The following is a 19,086-nucleotide window of genomic DNA, read 5'->3' on the forward strand; positions in this document are numbered from 1 at the left end:
TGGTCCACCATGACAGTCTCTCTCGCTGATGTTCTCCGTTCTCTCGTCTCAGTGACCCCCACCTGAGCCCACTTATAAAAACTTTCGGTGGATTAAATCTGATTCCCATTCCGACACCCTCGTAGGGGAGTGTCCACAGCAAAGGCCCCAGGTATCTCACACTCCCTCCCCCACTGACCCTGGCCTTGGCCACGTGTCTGGCCTGGGAACCTGAGAGCACCAAGCGTGCACACCCTTACATCCTGGAGCTCGCGTCTGTACGGCTCCGGGCAGTCTGTCACCATGTTGGAGCCAGGGCTAGCCCACTGGAGAATGAGGGGACCCACCAAGGCACCCCAGTCAACAGGTAACCAGCCCCTGGCCCTCAGCTGCCCCCAGCCACAGGGTGGGCCCCAGGTGAGACGGCTGGGCCTGGCTCGGCTCAGCAGACAGGCCCAGCTGAGTCCAATCCAAGGGCTGGGAAAACTGCTTTCAGTCACTAAGTGTCCGGTGGTTTGTTGTTTAAGAAAAGCGAAACATTGCTGGAAGAAAATTTACACGAGAGAGGCTATTTTCTACTTCTCTCATACTTCTTGTTACCAAACACCGAAGTTTCTATGGGAAAGAAAAGCCAAGAGATGAGAACTTTCTCCATTTCTGGTCCCCCCACCCGCCCACATCAGGCCCTGTCTCCTCCCTGATCCTGGCCCTCTAGGGGCCCTGACTCCCACCCATCTCGTCCTACCCCACTCCCATCAGTTTAACCTCTCCTACCTTAAAGACACCACCAGTAACAACAACAATTGATTCCTTACTGCTTTTCAAATGCTACAATTTTCACTCTAGAGCTGTTTGGAAGTAGTAGGCCCAGAGGTAGTTTTTTGCCGCTTTTTAAAGCTTTTTCTTCTCACACACATACACCCACGTCATTCCTTGACTGACATCTGGCCTGACTCCCTCCCCACTCCAGCGCACTGAGGGCCCACGACCAGCCTCCCGCGCCTGCATGAAACCCCAGGCGCGTGCTCCTGTGTGTCTCAGTCTCTACGGTGCCTGCAGCCCACAGCTTGGGCATCTCTGTGGAGTCTCGCCCGCCTCCCCACCCTTGAACCCCGTCTGGAGATCCCACGCTCTGAGGGGACCTCACTTACCGCATGGCTTCTGTCCCCTAGGCCGCCGGCTCTGCATTCCAGGCACAGCTCCTACTTCACGTCCAATGGCCTAGAGATGGCTCCCCCAGGAGCGCCTCAGGCACCTCAAAGTCAAAGTCCCCCACCAAATTCCTTCCCCTTTGCCCTGAACCTGTTCCTCCACCTTTCCACGTCTCTGAAATCCACACAACTCCACCCTATCCGAGCTCCTCTTTCTCAGGCCTGTCTCGCAACCTAAGCCCCACTTAGACATGCCCACTTCCATCCGGGTCCACGAGCACCTCCCCATTTGAAGGCACTTCCATCTCTCCCGTGGGTAACTCAATAGCCTCCCACTCGGTCTTCTCGTGATAACACTTCCCGGTCCTCCATTTTCCCCACTGCAGCTAACATGACTGTCCTAACCAGCGAAAACGATCACTTCCTGCTGTGGATGTTGTATTCGATCCTGACTTTCCAGTACTTCACACACCAGCATGTGATAATCAATAATGCTTTCTGGGTGATACAGGGAAATTCCTGAAAAGTCCAGGAGGTCAACACTTGGACAAACCAACTAAAGATGTAAGTTTCACAGATTAATGTTATGAAATGTGTGAAAAGCCCAGTTTGACAGCCAAACAGTAACACCAAAGCTAAGCAGAGCTTGCATACCTTAGACTTAAAACAATTAACAGCAAAGTTTACATCAGTCTCTTTAAATTACTGCTCTCCTGTCCCCCTTCCTCTCTCAAATACCAAAATTGCTTTTACTTTCCAAGAGAATAGAAAAGAAGTCTGAACGTTTAACATTTACTTACGTGCAAAGAATTGACTGGTCCTCACGATCTAGAAAACAAAATAAACAGAAAGACATTGAATATCTGCCTGTTTTTTAAAATATTTGATAAATAATAAATAGCCTGATAGCCTCTAAAATACTAGGAACTCTGCCCCTCTTAGGCCAAGTTAACGCTTTCCAATCCTGTTACGTATCATGCAGTCCTAAATTCAGTCAATTTCATCATTCTCAGGCCAGATTATCTGGGGAAGGTAACAATCCAAGCTCAGACAACTTTACATGCCTAATGAACCTGGATTCTTGAAGCCTGCTGCTCATCAGAGTCAACCAGGAAATTTTATAGAAACGAACTTCCCAGAGCTCCACCTTTGGAAGAGGGACTGAAAACCGCTTTTTACTTAGGTTCCCCAAGTGATTCTGATGCAGGGCCAAGCTTGGAAACCACTACCTTACAAGAAAACTCACAACCAGAGAGAAATCATTATCAATATACACCTTAAAGAAGGAAAAAAAAGTATCAAACACTGAGTGGAAAAAAAGATTAAGGCAGGATAAACTCTATAAGAGTTTAACCACTGTCTGAAGTCAGAACATTAAATAGAGCAAAAATAAGGAAAGAACATAAAAGGAAAAAAATTATCATGACTTTAAAGTGACAAATAATATAAGTATTCATATTTAGGGCTTCCCTGGTAGCTCAGCTGGTAAAGAATCCACCTGCAAAAGCAAGAGACCCCAGTTCAATTCTTGGGTTGGAAGGATCCCCTGGAGAAGGGAATGGCTACCCACTCCAGTACTCTGGGTCTGGAGAATTCCATGGACCGTACAGTCCACGGGGTCCACAAATAAAAAGGTTAAATGCAAGCCAATAACCTTTCTTGAGCACGTCCTTCCCGGATCCACAAGCACTTGGATGATCTCTGCCTGCCCTTCCTGCTCAGCTCAGTCATATCTCCTCTGTAGGTCCCCTCCAGACCCTCTTCTTCAGGCTCCTCACTGCTTCCTTCTTCTGACCATATTTTGGGGTTAGGCAAACAATACTGCCAACTGCCTGCCAGACTAGTATGTGCTAAGATCAGAGCCTGTCTTGCTTCTTTACTCCCAGACTTAACAGCCAGCCTTAGTCAACTAAGAGAATCCAGTGCGAGGAGCCAGGCAGGGCACTGGCAAGACATTGGGAACTGGAATCTTCTGCCGCAAACTGCCCACGTATCTATAAATGAAACATTGATTCCTTGCTGGTTTTGGGCTCTTCACCTATAAAACTAGGATTTTACCAAGTTTTTACATATTATTCACTCTAAACATGAACCCTTGCACTCCAAATTCTCCTGGTCTGAGAATGTTTAGAGAACTCCACTCACCCAAGTTTTTAGGGCTTTGCTAAACTAGTTTATACATTAGAGAAATCAAAACATATGCCAAAACATAACCACAATCAAATGGCCTCCTAACTTATTCAGAGCAGCCTTCTTCCTGCATCTGGACATGCTATTTTCATCGTGTGAAATCTGAGCTCTTCACAACCACAATCTACCCTTCAAATCTGCTCGGTATTTCTTCTCCCCATGCTTCTCATCCCACCCCCCCCCAATAAAACAAAGGAACTCTCTTTGCAGGTGGACCCATCTGTTCTTGTCATGTCTTGCATCAGCTTTGAGCCTCAGTTTCACTATCAGTACAATCAGGTGAGGGCTTGTCAACCTCCAAGATTTCCTCCAGAGAATACTCTATAACTGAATCATTCCTTCCTTCTGCTTCACTGAATTCTCTTCACCCTTTCAGGATCAGCTTGGTGCTGCTACTGCTGCTGTTAAGTCGCTTCAGTCGTGTCCAACTCTGTGCGACCCCACAGATGGCAGCCCACCAGGCTCCCCCGTCCCTGGGATTCCCCAGGCCAGAACACTGGAGTGGGTTGCCATTTCCTTCTCCAATGCATGAAAGTGAAAAGTGAAAGGGAAGTCGCTCAGTCGTGTCTGACTCTTAGCGACCCCATGGACTGCAGCCTACCAGGCTCCTCTGTCCATGGGATTTTCCAGGCAAGAGGACTGGAGTCGGGGAGGATCAGCTTAGGCACCCCAAATGTTTACAGTGAACTTTATACTCTAAGAACCTATCAATGTAACTAGACTCAGCATATACCATATATTATAGTGACATTTAAGGGAAATACTTTACGTTCAGAAATGCAACTAGCCTTCTAAAGAGGAGAGATTCATTTGATAGCTCAGTTATTGTCCACAGCACCTCCCCAAAACCATAAATGGAGGTACTCAATAAATCCATGTCGAATTAAATTGTATTTTCAACAGTGAAAATGATTTTAGATCAGTGACCTTAGCTCCTGCCTTAAAAAACTAGAAAAGAACAAATTAAACACAAAATGAGTAGAAGAAAAAAAATTATAAGGAACAAAAATCAGTGAAATGGGAAAACAGGAAAAGAAAATGGTGGCCAAATGCCGGATCTTTGAGATAAATCTCTAGACAAAATGATCAGAAATAAGACACAAATTGCCAACACCTGGAACAAGAAAGCGAAAACCACTATAGATCCCAGAGATACTAAAAGGATAATAAGGAAATATTAGGAGCCACTTTCTGCTAAAAAATTTGACAACTAAAATGAACGGAATAATGTCTTTAAAGGATAGACTACTAAAGTTCACTCAAGAAGAATCAATAACCTGAACAGATGTAGAAAAGACATTCAATAAAACAACATCCATTCATGAGTGAAAACAAAAAACACAGCAAACAAGGAATACAAGGGAACTTCAACAACTTGATAAAGGGCGACTGCAAAACACCTGCAGTTAACATCATGCTTAATGGTGAAAACTGAATGCTGTCCCCCAGAGACCAGGAATAAGACAAGGATGTCTGTTCTCACACCTATTCAACATCACAAATAAAAATAATTTAAAAGCATATACTTGAAAAGGAGGAAACAAGAATGTCTATCTGCAGAGGACATGACTGTCTAGAGATAATTCCAAAGAGTCTACCAAAAAACTTTCCCAAATAAGTGACTTCTGCAAGGTTGCAAATGATGTCAATACATGTATTTTAAAAATAATATATATATTTTAAATTTCTATATATCAATACTGAACAATTTGGTAATTAAAATTGTAAAGTTCCATTTAACACTAAAAACATGAAATGTTTAGTTATCCTAAGGTATATGCTATACTTATAATAAATATGTGCGAGATCTATGCGCTAAAGACTGTAAAACACCAATGAAATAAAAGAAGACCTACATTAACAGAGAGACAAAACATGTTCATGGATTGGAAGACTCAATACTCTTGTCAGTTCTGCCCTTTTTGTTCTGTAGATTCAGTGCAATCCAATCAAAACGTGAAAAGTGGGCCATTTTTAGAAAATGGCAAGTTGATTTCTAAAATTTATATTGAAAGACAAAGGAACAATTTAAGATTTATTATATGACTATTATAATCAAGATGCTATGAAAAAGGACAAATGTACAGATCAAAGGAACAGAATCCTGACAAAGCAATTCACTGGAGAAAAAAAATGTTTTCTCAATAAACGATGCCAAGATCTACTGGATATTCACATGCAAAACAATGAACTTCAATCCATACTTTGCACCATACATGAAAATTAACTCAAGATGGATCACAGCATGAGTGGGAAAAAAAAATCGCAAATCACTTATCCAATAAAGGGCTTGTAGCTATAAAGGACAGAGTTCTCAAAAGTGAATAATAAGAAAACAAACCATCCAATTTTTTTAATGGTTAAAAGATTTGAACACTTCACAAAAGAAGACATACAGGTGGCATAAGCACATCAAAAGATGCTTAATATCCTTGGTCACCTGGGAAACGCAATTTAAGACCACAATGAAATGCCACTGCACACTTATCAGACTACAGTTTGATAAACCACCGACAACACCAAGTGTTGACAGAAAGCAGAGCTAGAATTTTCACCCACTGATAGTAAGGATGAAAAATGGCACAGCCATTTGGAAAAGAGTGTGGTAGTTTCTTACAAAGTTAAAAATACACCTGTGTGACCCAGCAATCCTACTCCCAATTATTGAGTCATATGAAATTAAAACTTACACTCACAAAAAACCTAGTACACAAACGACCCTAGTGTCTTAATGGCCAAGAAACGTAAACTATCTAAATGCCCTTCAGATGGTAAGTGAATGAACAAACTGTAGAACACGCGTATAATGGAAAACTGCCAGAAACTAGCAAGGAGTGAACCACTGGTAGCTGACGCTCAAATGCACTGTGTCAGTGAAAGACGCCAGACTGGAAAGGCTAACCTGTGTCTGATTACATGACGTTCTGGAAAAGGCGAAACCACAGTGACAAAGGGAAAAACTCGGTGGTTGTCACGGACTAGGGGAGAGGGAACGCCTATAAGGAGCGTGCAGAAATTTGGATGGAAGATAGAACTGTTCTATATCTTGACTGTAGTTATATAGCTAGGTGTATTTGTCAAAACTCAAAGAACTATACACTAAAAAGGCGGAATTTTACTGCATATAAATGATACCTTAAATAAAATTACATATATTTAGTTTTCCCGTCCAGCAACATGTTACATATGTCTCTACACTTAAGACTTCAAAAATGTTTAGCAATATAAGAAATACTGCCTTATATTTGGGTTCTACCTATTTGCTCACCGCTTAACATTTATTGGAGAAGACCCTGATGCTTGGAAAGATTGAAGACAAAAAGAGAAGGGGTCAACAAAGGATGAGATGGTTAGATAGCATCACTGACTCAGTGGACATGAATTTGAGCAAACTCCAGGAGATAGTGAAGGCCAGGGAAGCCTGGCATGCTGCAGTCCAGGATAAGCACAGCGTTAAACTTATCGCCCAGTAAAATCACTGTCTCACCCCCTCACTAGCCCTTTCGCCTCTGATTCTCACGCCCTCTTAGTCGTCTTCGTAGCCCTTATCACATTATGATAGTGTCCTCATTTGTTGGTATCCTCAGTGAGATAGCAAATCTCTAACACAAGCCACTAGATGGGTTTTCCTACATTTTACAGTTTCTCAGGGTAAGCAGTATTACTGTTTCCCACTGTCTGTATTTCCACATTATAACAATCAATACATAGATTCAAGGCAACTATAATTCATTATAAAACATTCTTTCGCCTAACAAAATAATGCCCATTGTCCGTTTCTGCTTCGACTTCTACTTTAGACTTGGGGTGACTTAACTGGTGCTTCCTTTTTGTACTCATCTGGCTGAGGAAATGCTCATCATTGCACTGCTATTATTTTTCCACTTGGAGAGGTCTTGTAAGGGGCATATGATTGTATTAGGCCCTGCTATTTACAGGGGGTTAAAAGTATATTTACTGCTGTAGTTGGTGTTACCTGTTTTCTGACCTTTCAAACCCTTCCTTGATGTTCCGTTTAAAAGATGGTTTGTTTTCCTTGCTTTTCTTTCTCCTAACTGAGTTTTTTTGGCTTCGAGGCATGTGGGATCCCACTTCCCCAACCAGGGACGGAACCCTCACGCCTTATGTTGGAAGGTGAAGTCTTCAACCACTGAACCACAGAAGTGAAGTGAAGTGCAAGTCACTCAGTCATGCCTGACTTTTTGCAACCCCATGAACTGTACAGTCCATGGAATTCTCCAGGCCAGAATACTGGGGTGGGTAGCCTTTTCTCCCTAATCTACATGTAAAGGTTCACATTTTGATGTATATCAATCCTAGTCTTAAAATACTTATTGGAGAGAGGGGTTGGTATATGTGATTATTACTATTATACTAGCACATCACTCGGTGTATCAGACATAGTTGCAAGACGGCCGCTCAGGATTTCACTACAGAAATGAGCCATCCATTAAACAGTTACTTACTGGTAGAATAACTGGCTATTTTCAGTGTTTCGCAGGAAGCTGTGTCCGACTCTTTGCGTCCTATGGACTGTAGCCCGCCAAGCTCCTCTGTCCATGGGGCTCTCCAGGCAAGAATACTAGAGTGGGTTGCCATGTCCTCCTCCAGGGGATCTTCCCAACCCAGGGATTGAACCTGCGTCTCTTATGTCTCCTGCACTGGCAGGCAGTTTCTTTACCACTAGTGTCTCCTGGGAAGCCCTGTCAGGAAGCTACTGGAGGTTATTCTCCATCCAAAATACAGCCTACAGGACCCATAATTAAGGAAAACAAGCAAGGAAAGAAGCAAGGGATTTCCAGGGTGCAGGCACAGGCAAGTCTGAGGGGCACTAAGGGCAGAGTGGAGGGCCGAGGGTCTCGGGAGGCGTGGCTCTGGCGGAGGAAAGACTCCAATCACTTACCTGATACACGTCTCTGTACTGAAAGAAGACCTGTAGTTCTGTCAAATCAACGTTGGTCACTGCAAAACTAATCCGTTTCCCCCAAAATAGGAAAATTACTAACCCCAGGGAAAACAGCAAATTGTGTAAGAAGAGAAATGTGACCACAGGAAGAACAGTTTACACGTTTGAATACTACTAAAACGCCAAAAAATGTTGACTTAACTTCAATCAGGAAGATGGGGGCAATGTAGTTAAAAACTCTTTTTTCATAGTAGGAAGTCTATAGAAACCAACAGAAGTTTAAAAAAAAGAACATCATAAGCCTGTTACTCATAAATACATACAAACACAAGACGAAACAGACAAAATGACTTCCTCTCAAGAGGAAATCCAGAGTGGGCAGGGGGAGGACATGTGTCTGTTTTCTTTATCAATAACGTAAGCCTTGTCGTGGGCTTCCCAGGTGGTTCAGTGGTAAAGAATCCGCCTGCCGGGATCCTGCAGGTTGGATCCCTGGTCCGGGAAGATCTCCTGGAGCAGGAAATGGCAACTCACTCCAGTATTCTGGCCTGGGAAATCCCATGCACAGAAGATCCTGGCGGGCTACAGTCCATGGGGTCGCAGAGTCGGACAGAACTTACTGACTAAACAACAGTAACAATCCCTGCTATATCGTGTGTTTCATTGTTTAACTATCTTTACGCATTATTTTTTAATAAAAAGTAAAAAGTAAGCATTCAAAGTCCTTTGACAGCTTCTGACCTTGATGTTATCCAGACTATTCTGCCTTGTCTAATGGTTTAAAACCATTTAGATAACACAGGAATTATTTAGTCCTCGAGACTGGAAAGACTTCATTGCTGAAATTATTTGGGCCTCATGTCTTTGGGACATAGAGGTAAATGTCTCACAACCTTTACCATTTCTCCCACTGGCACTGTTCAGAGTTTTCCACCTTATTTCAAGGCATTTTTGTCTCTGTTTATAGGGTTATAAAACCTTTATCCTTTCTGGTGATTCTCTCCTCTTAGTCACACTTGCCAAACACTTGTCTGTTTTATGGTCTTTTCATGGAACCAGCTCAAGTTTTACTTAATTTTATGTTTTTCTTCTTATTTAGGTTCATTTCATGCTGTACTGTTTTGTTTAAATTGAGGTATAACTGATACATAACATTATATTAGTTTCAGGTGTACAACACAATGATTCAATATTTGTATATACTGTGAAATGATCACCACAGTTACATCTTAAGTTAACATCCAGGCTGTATTTTTAAAGGACTTTTTTTTTAATGTGTGTGAAATGAAACACAGAAAACCTCATGAGATGAAAAGCTCAGTAAATTATCATAAAGTTGCCTTTTATCTACTTTGTGAGTAAAAGGTTTGCGTATAAATTTTCATTTACTAATAAAATATTTATAACTATGAATTATTTCTTAAAGCGGTTTTTGCCATAAGCCATCAGTTTTTTACACATGATATTTTGTTGTGATTAACGTCTAAAGAATCTGTAATAGCAGTTTTGATTTCCTCTTTTACCAAAAAATCATATGGATGAACGGCTAGCCACAGAAACAGTAAGAAGTCATGAAGCAGCACTCGTACCAAACAGGTGGGAATTTGTAAATACCTCGTCTTACTGCACTGTGGTTGGAGAACGTGGCCAGATCTGAGATTTTTAATGGTGATTTAGCATCAACATTACAAGCTGAGGTTGTAAACCTTCTTTCTGGTTGATGCGCAGTAGTCCTGTACGTAGTTTTCAATTCAAGCTTGCTAAATTGTGGTGATCACATTCTTTATGTTCTTTCCCCCCTACTTATCTCAAATTCTAAGAGAAGCACATTAAAGCTCCCCCTCTAATTATGGGTCACATTTCCTTTGTATTTCTAACAGTGACCCAACATCAATGATGCATATGTAAGTACTGCCTGACTCTCCTAGCGGATTACATCACAGTGTTTCTCACTTAAATCCCCAATCTCTGCTCCCTCCTCACTCTCAGCTGAAGACCCTGTTTTGTGTTTCCTTGAGAGCACAGGAGCAAGCATTTTCACAAGTTCCTACCCAACGACTGGCAGATGCTTCCAAGACATCTGGCTGTGAAGGGAAGGAGAGGATGGAAGAGAGAACTTTCTAAAGTAACAGAAAATTTCAGCATGTTTAATTAAGAGCCCATACAAAGACAGGCAGAAGACAATGGACACTGTGAGCTTCCTGAGAAGGATCCTGGGAGAGATGTGACAGGCATCAGAGGTGAAGGAGGTGGGAAGACTGGCCTCAGACTGGAGTGGGTACAAGAGAGAATGGTCTGTAAATGTGGCTCAGGAGACTGGGGCACTTCCACTCTGGTGGCTTCTAACTTCTCATGGAACAGGGGAAGCAGCTGTCAGCTGGGGAGGAAAGCAGGGACCCACAAAGCTGCAGGGGGCAGAGACCTGAGGCAGACATTAGGGAGAATGAGATTATAACCTTAATAGACAATCAAGGAAGGATTAACGAGAGTGTTCTGTGTGGAATCTGGGCTCGTGGTCACACAATTACAGGAGTATTGATTCAATTGTATGAAGAGAACTCCAGAGGCATCAGCAACCCAAGTAAGAGCATTAAAAAAAGATAAACAACTTGATTGATCTGGGGTGAGAATTCTGCCAACCAAGTGTAACTTCCCTGGTGGTCCAGTGGCTAAGACTCCGTGCTCCCAATGCAGGGCACCAGGGTTCCCTGGTCGAGGAACTGGACCCACACGCCACAACTGAAAGATGCCATGTGCCCCAACTAAGACCTCGTGCAGCCAAATAAATAAATATTAAAAAAAAAAAAAAGTATAACAAAAGAGCAAAGGGACAGGGTGTAGGATACTGACAAAGATGGCTGAAATGATACTATGAAATCCAAACTATGTGAGGAAGAAAGTTAAGGCAGTACTGATAATACACAGGGGAAAAGCAGAACAACACACAGACCCTGAGATCTAAACAGTCAAAGAACACGGTCAGGAGACTTGCCGACTGAGCTGCCAAGATGGAAGGATTTTGCAATAGAATTTCTGAAATACTATTTGAAAAATAAGATCATTTCAGAAGGTGGCAAAGTCTAGGGTGTCAGCAGCATAAGTGAGAAGAGAAGAAGATTAAGGATCTGCGAGACCAAGGAGGTGGCTGTTAACGAGAAACTAAGAAGTACCACAGGGTTATGTCAGGCCTTGAGGCAGAGAAGAAATGACATGTCGGGGGTCAGACCAACCAAATAATGAGGCAAGGAGGAGGGAGGAGGGGGCCCCAGAAGAAAGATGCTACAGCGATGAGGGCAGGCAGAGGAGGGGCAGCATTTTCAAGGGGTGAAGAGCAGTTAACAAACGGCCCAGCAGACGCCCTGGGAGTAAAGACAGTGCTCTTGCCTTCCAGTGCACAGGGTCTGAGTGCAGCAGCCACTGCAGGGTAAAGCCAGGTTTCAGTTAAAGCCCGGAGGGAAAGAAAGCATTCGAGGCAGACACTGAGTAGGTAGGGAGGTGTGCCCATCACAGAGTGGGAGTAAGGCAAAATGAAGAGAGAGCTGTACGGAAACAACGTTGCGGCTGGGAAACTGAGGACCAAGGAGATGTGGGCTTCATTCTAAGACTCCAGGGAGACAGCAGACTCTCAGATCTTGGATATTCACGGTGGCTCCTGCAACTACTGTTACGGTGGCTCCTGCAACTACTGTTACGGCAGAGCTTGCCTTTAGGTGTGTCTAGGTCAACAGGTCGGTGGCCGTGAGGGCTGCTACTGAACGGAAGCTTGCTGGGGTGGATGGCCAGGAGGGGGTGTCAGGGTCCAAGGAGGAGGGGTGACACCCCAGGAAGCCCGGGGTATCAGTAGTCTTTGGGCCCCTCGCATGGTTATGCGCCAGGCACAGGCCTCAGAATTGCTGGGTTCAGCTTCTAACACAGGACTGCAAGTGAGAAGTCTGAGCCCATTGACTCCATAGGGATCACGTGACTGTGCCCTATCCACACCATGCTACGTGAGACCCAGCACGGGTCTCCTTTCAGGATCCCTGCCTGGGACTTGGTGAACCCTCTCAGTCTCAAGACTCAAGTCTTTCTTCAGCTCTGGTCAACTTTTTCAAAACTATCACTTCTTTCTTGGCTCTTGAGAGCCGTAGAGTTTTGATTATATTGGCTTATGGTCAAGTTCAAAAATATATGAAAACTAGATGCTTTTAAACATAAAAACTAACATGATGTATTTATGAAGCAACAAGCATACTTACCGGCTGCTTATAGAAAACAGCCGTATTACCCAGTCTAACCTTAAGAATTCACAAGTTTTCTACAATAAACATCTATTACTTTTCTTTTAATCTTTAAAAGAAAAAAAAAAAAAAACTTAAAGCCCTCTGTAGAGAAGATGGAGACAGGGCTTCCATCTACCAATGCAGGAGATCTGGGCTCGATCCCTGGTCTGGGAAGATCCCACGTGCTGAGCAACTAAGCCTGCGTACCACAACTACTAAGCCTGTACTCTAGAGCTCGGGAACTGCAACTACTGAGCCTGAGTGCTCCTGAAGCCCGCAAACCTGGAGCCTATGCTCTGCAACAGGAGGAGCCACTGCAAAAAGCAGCCCACGCACTGCAACGCAGAGTAGCCCCCACCCGCCACAACTAGAGAGAAGTCTGTGCAGCCGTGAAGACCCAGCACAGACAAAAAATAATTAAAAAAAAAAAAAAAAAAGACAAGGCTGAGACATTAAAAAAACAAAAACAAAAACCCAGGTCACATTTAAGAAATTCTGAGTATTCAGCATTGTAAACATCATTTCCAGTTACCTTGAAGCATGCATCTGTAAGCAGATTCTGATATAGCGTAGATGTGTGGAGGCATCTCATGACGCTTCTTCCCTCTGTACATTTCAATAATATTCTCAGAGTAAATTGGAAGGTTCTTGTAAGGATTTATGACTACACAGAAGAGTCCAGAATAGGTCTAGAACAGATAAAAATAAGATACAGTGTTAAAGACTGTAACCCCATGTACCAGGTGGGGTCCAATCAGGAGACAAACCACACAGTAATGTGAACAGGGGATCTTTATCATTTGCATAATTAATCTATCCCTGAAATTAAATCTAGCCCGTAACAGGCAATTCCAAACCACAAGCGGTTCTCCCACAGATGCGATTGCTAAACGGTACTTCCTTCGATTCAATTCCCTCATCTGTCAAATGGAAATAATAATAAATGCTTCATCACTTTACAGGGTCATTATTCAAACTGCATGTCATTTGCTTTTTCAAATTCATTCTCTCGAAAGTGTACAAGGTATGAAAAGTCCATCACGGTGGTTTCAGGTTCCACACTGCAATTCATCTTTAAGGAAATACTCATGGTCAAATTTGGGTATAATATCAATGATATTTTTTGGAAAATATAGATTTTTTTCATAAAAATAATTTATGTCAACCTGTTACAGGTTTAATTTTAAATGAGGTAATAAACATTTAAAATATTTAATTTCTAAACACAGTAAATATCATTAAAAATAATCCACATAAACAGCTCTTTGGAGGTCCTCAATAATTTTTAAGAGTCACAAGTCTTAGGAAGATAAAAACCCTCCTATCAGTAGGGTAATCATTACTCAGAATTAACAGTAGGAGCATTTTTGCCTTTAATTTTTTTAAAATTCACACAGAGTGATTTCTGAGAACTGACTCTGGGAATAATGGAAAAATAAGAGTGGTTAGGACTGCTGCCAGACTCTCTGGTCCTGGCGGGGCTGAACGCACCTCAGCTGCACTGGAAACCAGACCCTTTATTTTGGGTGATTCTAAGTCTAAAGGTGAGAGGACCCTAGAAAAGGCTGAAGACCGATGATGCTCGTCCCCTCATGAAGCACGGAGGGGCTTTTAAGCATCGGCTGTTTAGAAAGGCTGAAACCCTTGACAGTGGCCACCAGGGGGCACTGTCCAGACCATGCTGCTCTGAACGCAGCAGTTAATGGTGCTCAAAGGAAAGGCTGCTGGAAAAAAAAAAAAAAGTTGAAGTGATCAGAACCACCTCTCTAGCTGTTCTTTATCTTTGCTTCCCTCCCAACAGAAGATGGAATGCACTTCCTACCTAGATTAGTGCTTGGGACTAAAACAAAGGCAAGCAAGGGCCCTGCCTGAGCTCACCGATTTGGCCTGACTTCTAAACTGACCAGATGGACACCCTCCCTGTTTGCCCGAGGCCACAGTAATTACCTGCCCCTCCCTAGCTGACCGCTGGGTCTGCAGCCGCTGGCTTTCTCACGTCCAGCATCACACTCTGAGATGTGGGGCTGGCTCTCGGCCTTGCACCCAGTACCCTGACACCCTCCACCGACCTTCTACCAACAACGGGTCTCTAGTCTGACTAGCCCAGCCTCTCTCTGCCACCCACAGGACAAAAAGGAAACAAGAGATGATTAAAAACAGATTTTATTAAGGGCGAGAAAACTAAGAGGCAATCTTAACATTAAAATTTTTTTATTGCGTTTCATTTACACACAGTAAATTTGACAAATCAGAACTACATCTCAATGAACTGTAATATATAAGCATCTACTTTTTTATTCAAAAATGAGATATCTCTATCATGAAGTTACACTGTACTTTCATTTGTAAGAGGCAAATAATTGCATACTAGCCCAAAATGAGAACAACAAGAACTCAAAGGAATTTAAAATGTGCAAATTCAGTTTAACACCCCATAGCATGTACAGTATGCTAACAGATCCTAACAATGACATCTGTAATCAGAAATCATTCCAGCCTGTGTGTTACCATGTGGTAGAGGCTTTTCTGAGAACTAGGATTACAGATGAGTAAGTCTCACAAATATGATGAAGTCATCAAAAAACAAGATGGAATAATCATCAGTATTCTATGCTTGCCAAAAAGGAGCAGTGACAGAGGTTTAAGTGAAGATAATAAACTGAGGTGCTTAAAGAGCTAAACTTCTATCCCAAAATTAGCTCAAATGCTGGGCTCCTGCATTAACTGATCACTGCACTTGGTCTTCCCCAAGTTACATGGAAGAAGAGCGATGGGGATGTTAAAATCATCTCTCTGGAGGCCTCAAGTTCAAAGTAGCCTTCATTACTGTTTGAATACACACGCAAGATGTTAAGCACCTTTAAGCACACTAGGGATGAACACAAAAAAGATACATTAAACAAGACACAACATAAGGTATTAAAAAGAGAATGATACAAAAAGAAAAAGATGCACAGGTCTTTGCAGTAGAGACAACTCTGGAGCAGAACAAACAACAAGCCGATGGCCACCTCATCAGAAACAGTAAAACCAGGTGCAAATTCCAGGCCCAGAGGGTCGCTGATGTTCTTTTTAAAGACAAACAGGTCAAAACAAAGGATAAAGGAATTCCTATTAAAACAGTAAGAACGTATAGCCTGGGAGGGTACATCCGGGGCGGAGTGAAGGGCAGCGCAGCTGACAATGGTCTGCTCTGTGGAAGGTGAGAGGGAAGAGCCTAGACAGGCAAACGGCAGCACTGAGATTCTGTCCTCCCCAGGTGATGAGGTATCCGGGGCTCAGGGGAGAAGAATGATGGAAGGGAAGAGGCATTCCTCACACAGTATAAATATGGCACCACATGGAAGAGAGCCTGAAGAGGCAAGAGGTGGGAAGCAGAAGGTGGAGGTGTCTCCAGGCACAGTAACAGGCCTGCAGTAGAGAAAAGCAAGACAAAAATGCAGCAGCGGGGCACCTCCCTGGTGGCCAGTTATTAAGACTCAGCACTCCCAACGCAGGGAGCACAGGTTCGATCCCTGGTTGAGGAACTAAGATCCCACATGCCACATGGCATGGTCAAAAATAAAAAAATTAATTTTTTTAAAAAAGAGCAGAATTGAGTCATGAAGAAAGACTAAAAACTCAACAGCACTCAGAACTCTGACTAGAGAAATCCATTCAAGGCGTGTGTTAAAGTTGACTCCAAGGTCACCAAGCTTCAGAGAATGGAAAAGTTATGGGTGGATAGGAAAAATCATTTGACTTGTGGGGAAAGATAATGAATCCCTCTTCAACATATTAAGACTGTGGCATGTTAAAACGAGATTCATTACAACAGGGGAGCCCAGGAGAATGAATGCCTACTGAATAGTCAGAAACACTGAAATCCTAAAGTCATGAGAACATTTTGAAAAACTGCAAACGCTTGAAGAAGCTTGTACAGGCTTTAGGACAGCAAGTAACAGTTATTAAGGTGAAGGGGGTGGCAGAAGATGAGATGAGATGGTTAGATAGCATCACCGACTCAATGGACACGAATCTGAGCAAACTCCAGGAAATAGTAAAGGACAGGGAAGCTTGGTGTGCTGCAGTCCTCGGGGTCGCAGAGAATCGGACAGGACTTACTGACTGAACAACAAACCAAAAAGAGACATACAAAAATACTAGCACACAAAAGATTTATTAATTTTTCAGCACCGTATGCTGCTGAGTTGGTGATGGACAGAAGCCTGCCATGCTGCAGTCCATGGAGTCACAAAGAGTTGGACATGACTGAGTGACTGAACTGAACTGATGCTGCTTTCATGCCTCCAGGCGTCTCTATATGCTGATCACTCTGCTTAGAACATCCATCTTCTATCCAGTATTGGAAAATGTTACTCGTCCTTTAGGGCTGGGCCTCAGTTGAAGAAAGCAGGGATATGCATATACATTATTACTTTGAAGCTTTGAAGGTCTAGAGAACCAGAGAACTAAGAAAGGTAGAGATACCAGTGCAAAGGAGCAGATAGACAGTCTCCTGTTAGAGACAGGGCACTGAACTGGGAGCATCTCACAAACCTCCACCCCAGCCACAGCCCTCAGAAGAAATCCGACATCCACCCAAGAGGAAGGGGAGAGAAGAAAGAACAATTCACTCACACCATCTGCAAACGCCACACCTGGATGAAATTCACATGCGGCTTAGTGGAAAAGAACCCGCCTGCCAATGTGGAGACTCAGGTTCAATCCCTGGGTCAGGAAGACCCCCTGGAGAAGGAAATGGCAACCCACTCCAGTACTCTTGCCTGGGAAATCCCATGGACAGAGGATCCTGGAGGGCTACAGCCCATGGGGTCAGAAAACTTATCAACTTACAACACAACACAATTTAAAAAACAACAACAACCCTACATAATGAGGGAAAGTTCATCATCCAGAATATTCAGAGAGAAAAATGACCTCTGGACATTCTCTACAAAATAAGCTGAAAGAAAAACTTGAAGAAATAGATTTATGGCTACAACAGAATGGAGTATGATGTAGACTCTTAAAGACACAACAAAGGTGGATAACAAAAGAAAAAGAAGGTACAGAGATAAAAATAATTAACAAATATGAAAGTTAAATTGAATAAATTAAAGATGAATATGAAGAGCACAGAAAGGATTACTAAAATATTAATCATTATTGCTCCTTAGGGGGGAAAACAACCAAAATTCTGTAAAAAGAAGAATAATAAAAAATAAACTTGAAGAAAACTGTGTGTGTGTGGGAGAGGGGCAGGTAATACATGGTGAATGAGTAAAGAATTCATCAAGCCAATAAACATAGAGGGAATGACATTAAATTATCACCGTTTGGCTTCCTAATGAAATGATGGACCAGGACAGTGCACATCACAGGCACTAAAACCCTTCAGAAAGGGCAGACACTCCTAAAACAGGAATCAGGCCGACAAAGCCCAAACTGATTCACTGATCCATCTCAGCATCGTCAAGTGAGACAGCTGGCATCCTGTGCCTCTGGAATCCGAATGTGATCAAGCCTCTGCATCCAGTTTACAGGAGGCACCATGGGAATGCAATCAACAGAATCCAGACTATGGGAAACTCTACAGCACAACAGACCTCGTTTCTTCACAAAAAAAAAAAAAAATCCACCCAGGAGGACAGTAAACATCCCAGGCTTTCAGCTGGGACCCTAACTGGTGTCCCCTGAGAGGTTAGAGGGTACCAGAAATACACCAGCCCAAAGCCCAGGAGGGAGGAAGGTAAACCCCTGAGCAACCTACATGCACACTCATTCCCCTTGATCTAACTGTCTGCCCAGAGCGTGAGGTCACCCAGAGCCTCAGATTACCTCCACAACCTCTCATATACAGTAACTGGCACAGAGGCGATGGTTGTAACTAAAATCCAGAATAATATGTGGGTCTCCTATGAGTCTACTTTTATTGCCCTTGTATCTTGTATCATAGACAATCATAGGCTCAAGTAATCAAAAGACGATTGAAATTAGTAAAATTGATAAGCCTCTGGTGAGACTCATTTTTAAAATGGTAGAACAGATGGTCAGTATTGGGAATGCAAGAGAATATCACAGCAAATCCTACAGGAGACAAGAGGGTTATTAGGAACAACATCAGGCAAATTAATTTGAAAATTTAGATGAAATACACAAATTCCTAGAAAAACTCAACTATTAAAACTGTTACCCAAAGTCTTTAATCTGAAAAATTCAAGAACTATGAAAGAAAAACTTCCCCACAAAGGAAACTATATCATTATTTTTAAATGAAATAACATCAATACTATTCAAACTCTTCCAGAGAAAATACAAAGATAAAATATTCCCAGATTCATTTTAAAAAGCCAGCATAATTTTGACAGCAAACATGACAAGGACATTTTAAGAAAGGAAAATTTTCAATCAATCTCCTTTCTGAATATAGATACAAAAATTCTACACAAAATATTAGCAAATAAAATCTAGGAATCCAGTAATATATATGAAGAATATTGGTCCTTGCCAGGTTAGTCTACCACTAAAAAATACAGTATACGATTCACCATGATAACCAAATAACCAGAAAAATCACACTATTGTCTGATCAGAAGCTGGGAAAACATTTGATAAA

The 19,086-nt window shown here is 42.6% G+C and overlaps 1 protein-coding gene across 4 annotated transcripts in view; it reads right to left on the reverse strand.

Moving 5' to 3' along the window:
- The window catches only part of MYH10 (myosin heavy chain 10), a 121,909-nt gene that overhangs the window by 87,797 nt on the left and 15,026 nt on the right, over positions 1–19,086 (reverse strand). For all 4 annotated transcript variants that reach the window (XM_069603512.1, XM_069603510.1, XM_069603513.1 and 1 more), the window contains exons 3-4: positions 13,021–13,177; positions 1,931–1,958 (exon numbers count right to left, since the gene is read on the reverse strand). In XM_069603512.1, coding sequence (XP_069459613.1) covers positions 1,931–1,958; positions 13,021–13,177 — 185 coding nt within the window. The remainder of the gene's footprint in view (positions 1–1,930; positions 1,959–13,020; positions 13,178–19,086) is intronic.

The sequence above is a fragment of the Ovis canadensis genome, chromosome 11, assembly GCF_042477335.2.
Source record: "Ovis canadensis isolate MfBH-ARS-UI-01 breed Bighorn chromosome 11, ARS-UI_OviCan_v2, whole genome shotgun sequence".
NCBI classification, from domain to species: domain Eukaryota; kingdom Metazoa; phylum Chordata; class Mammalia; order Artiodactyla; family Bovidae; genus Ovis; species Ovis canadensis.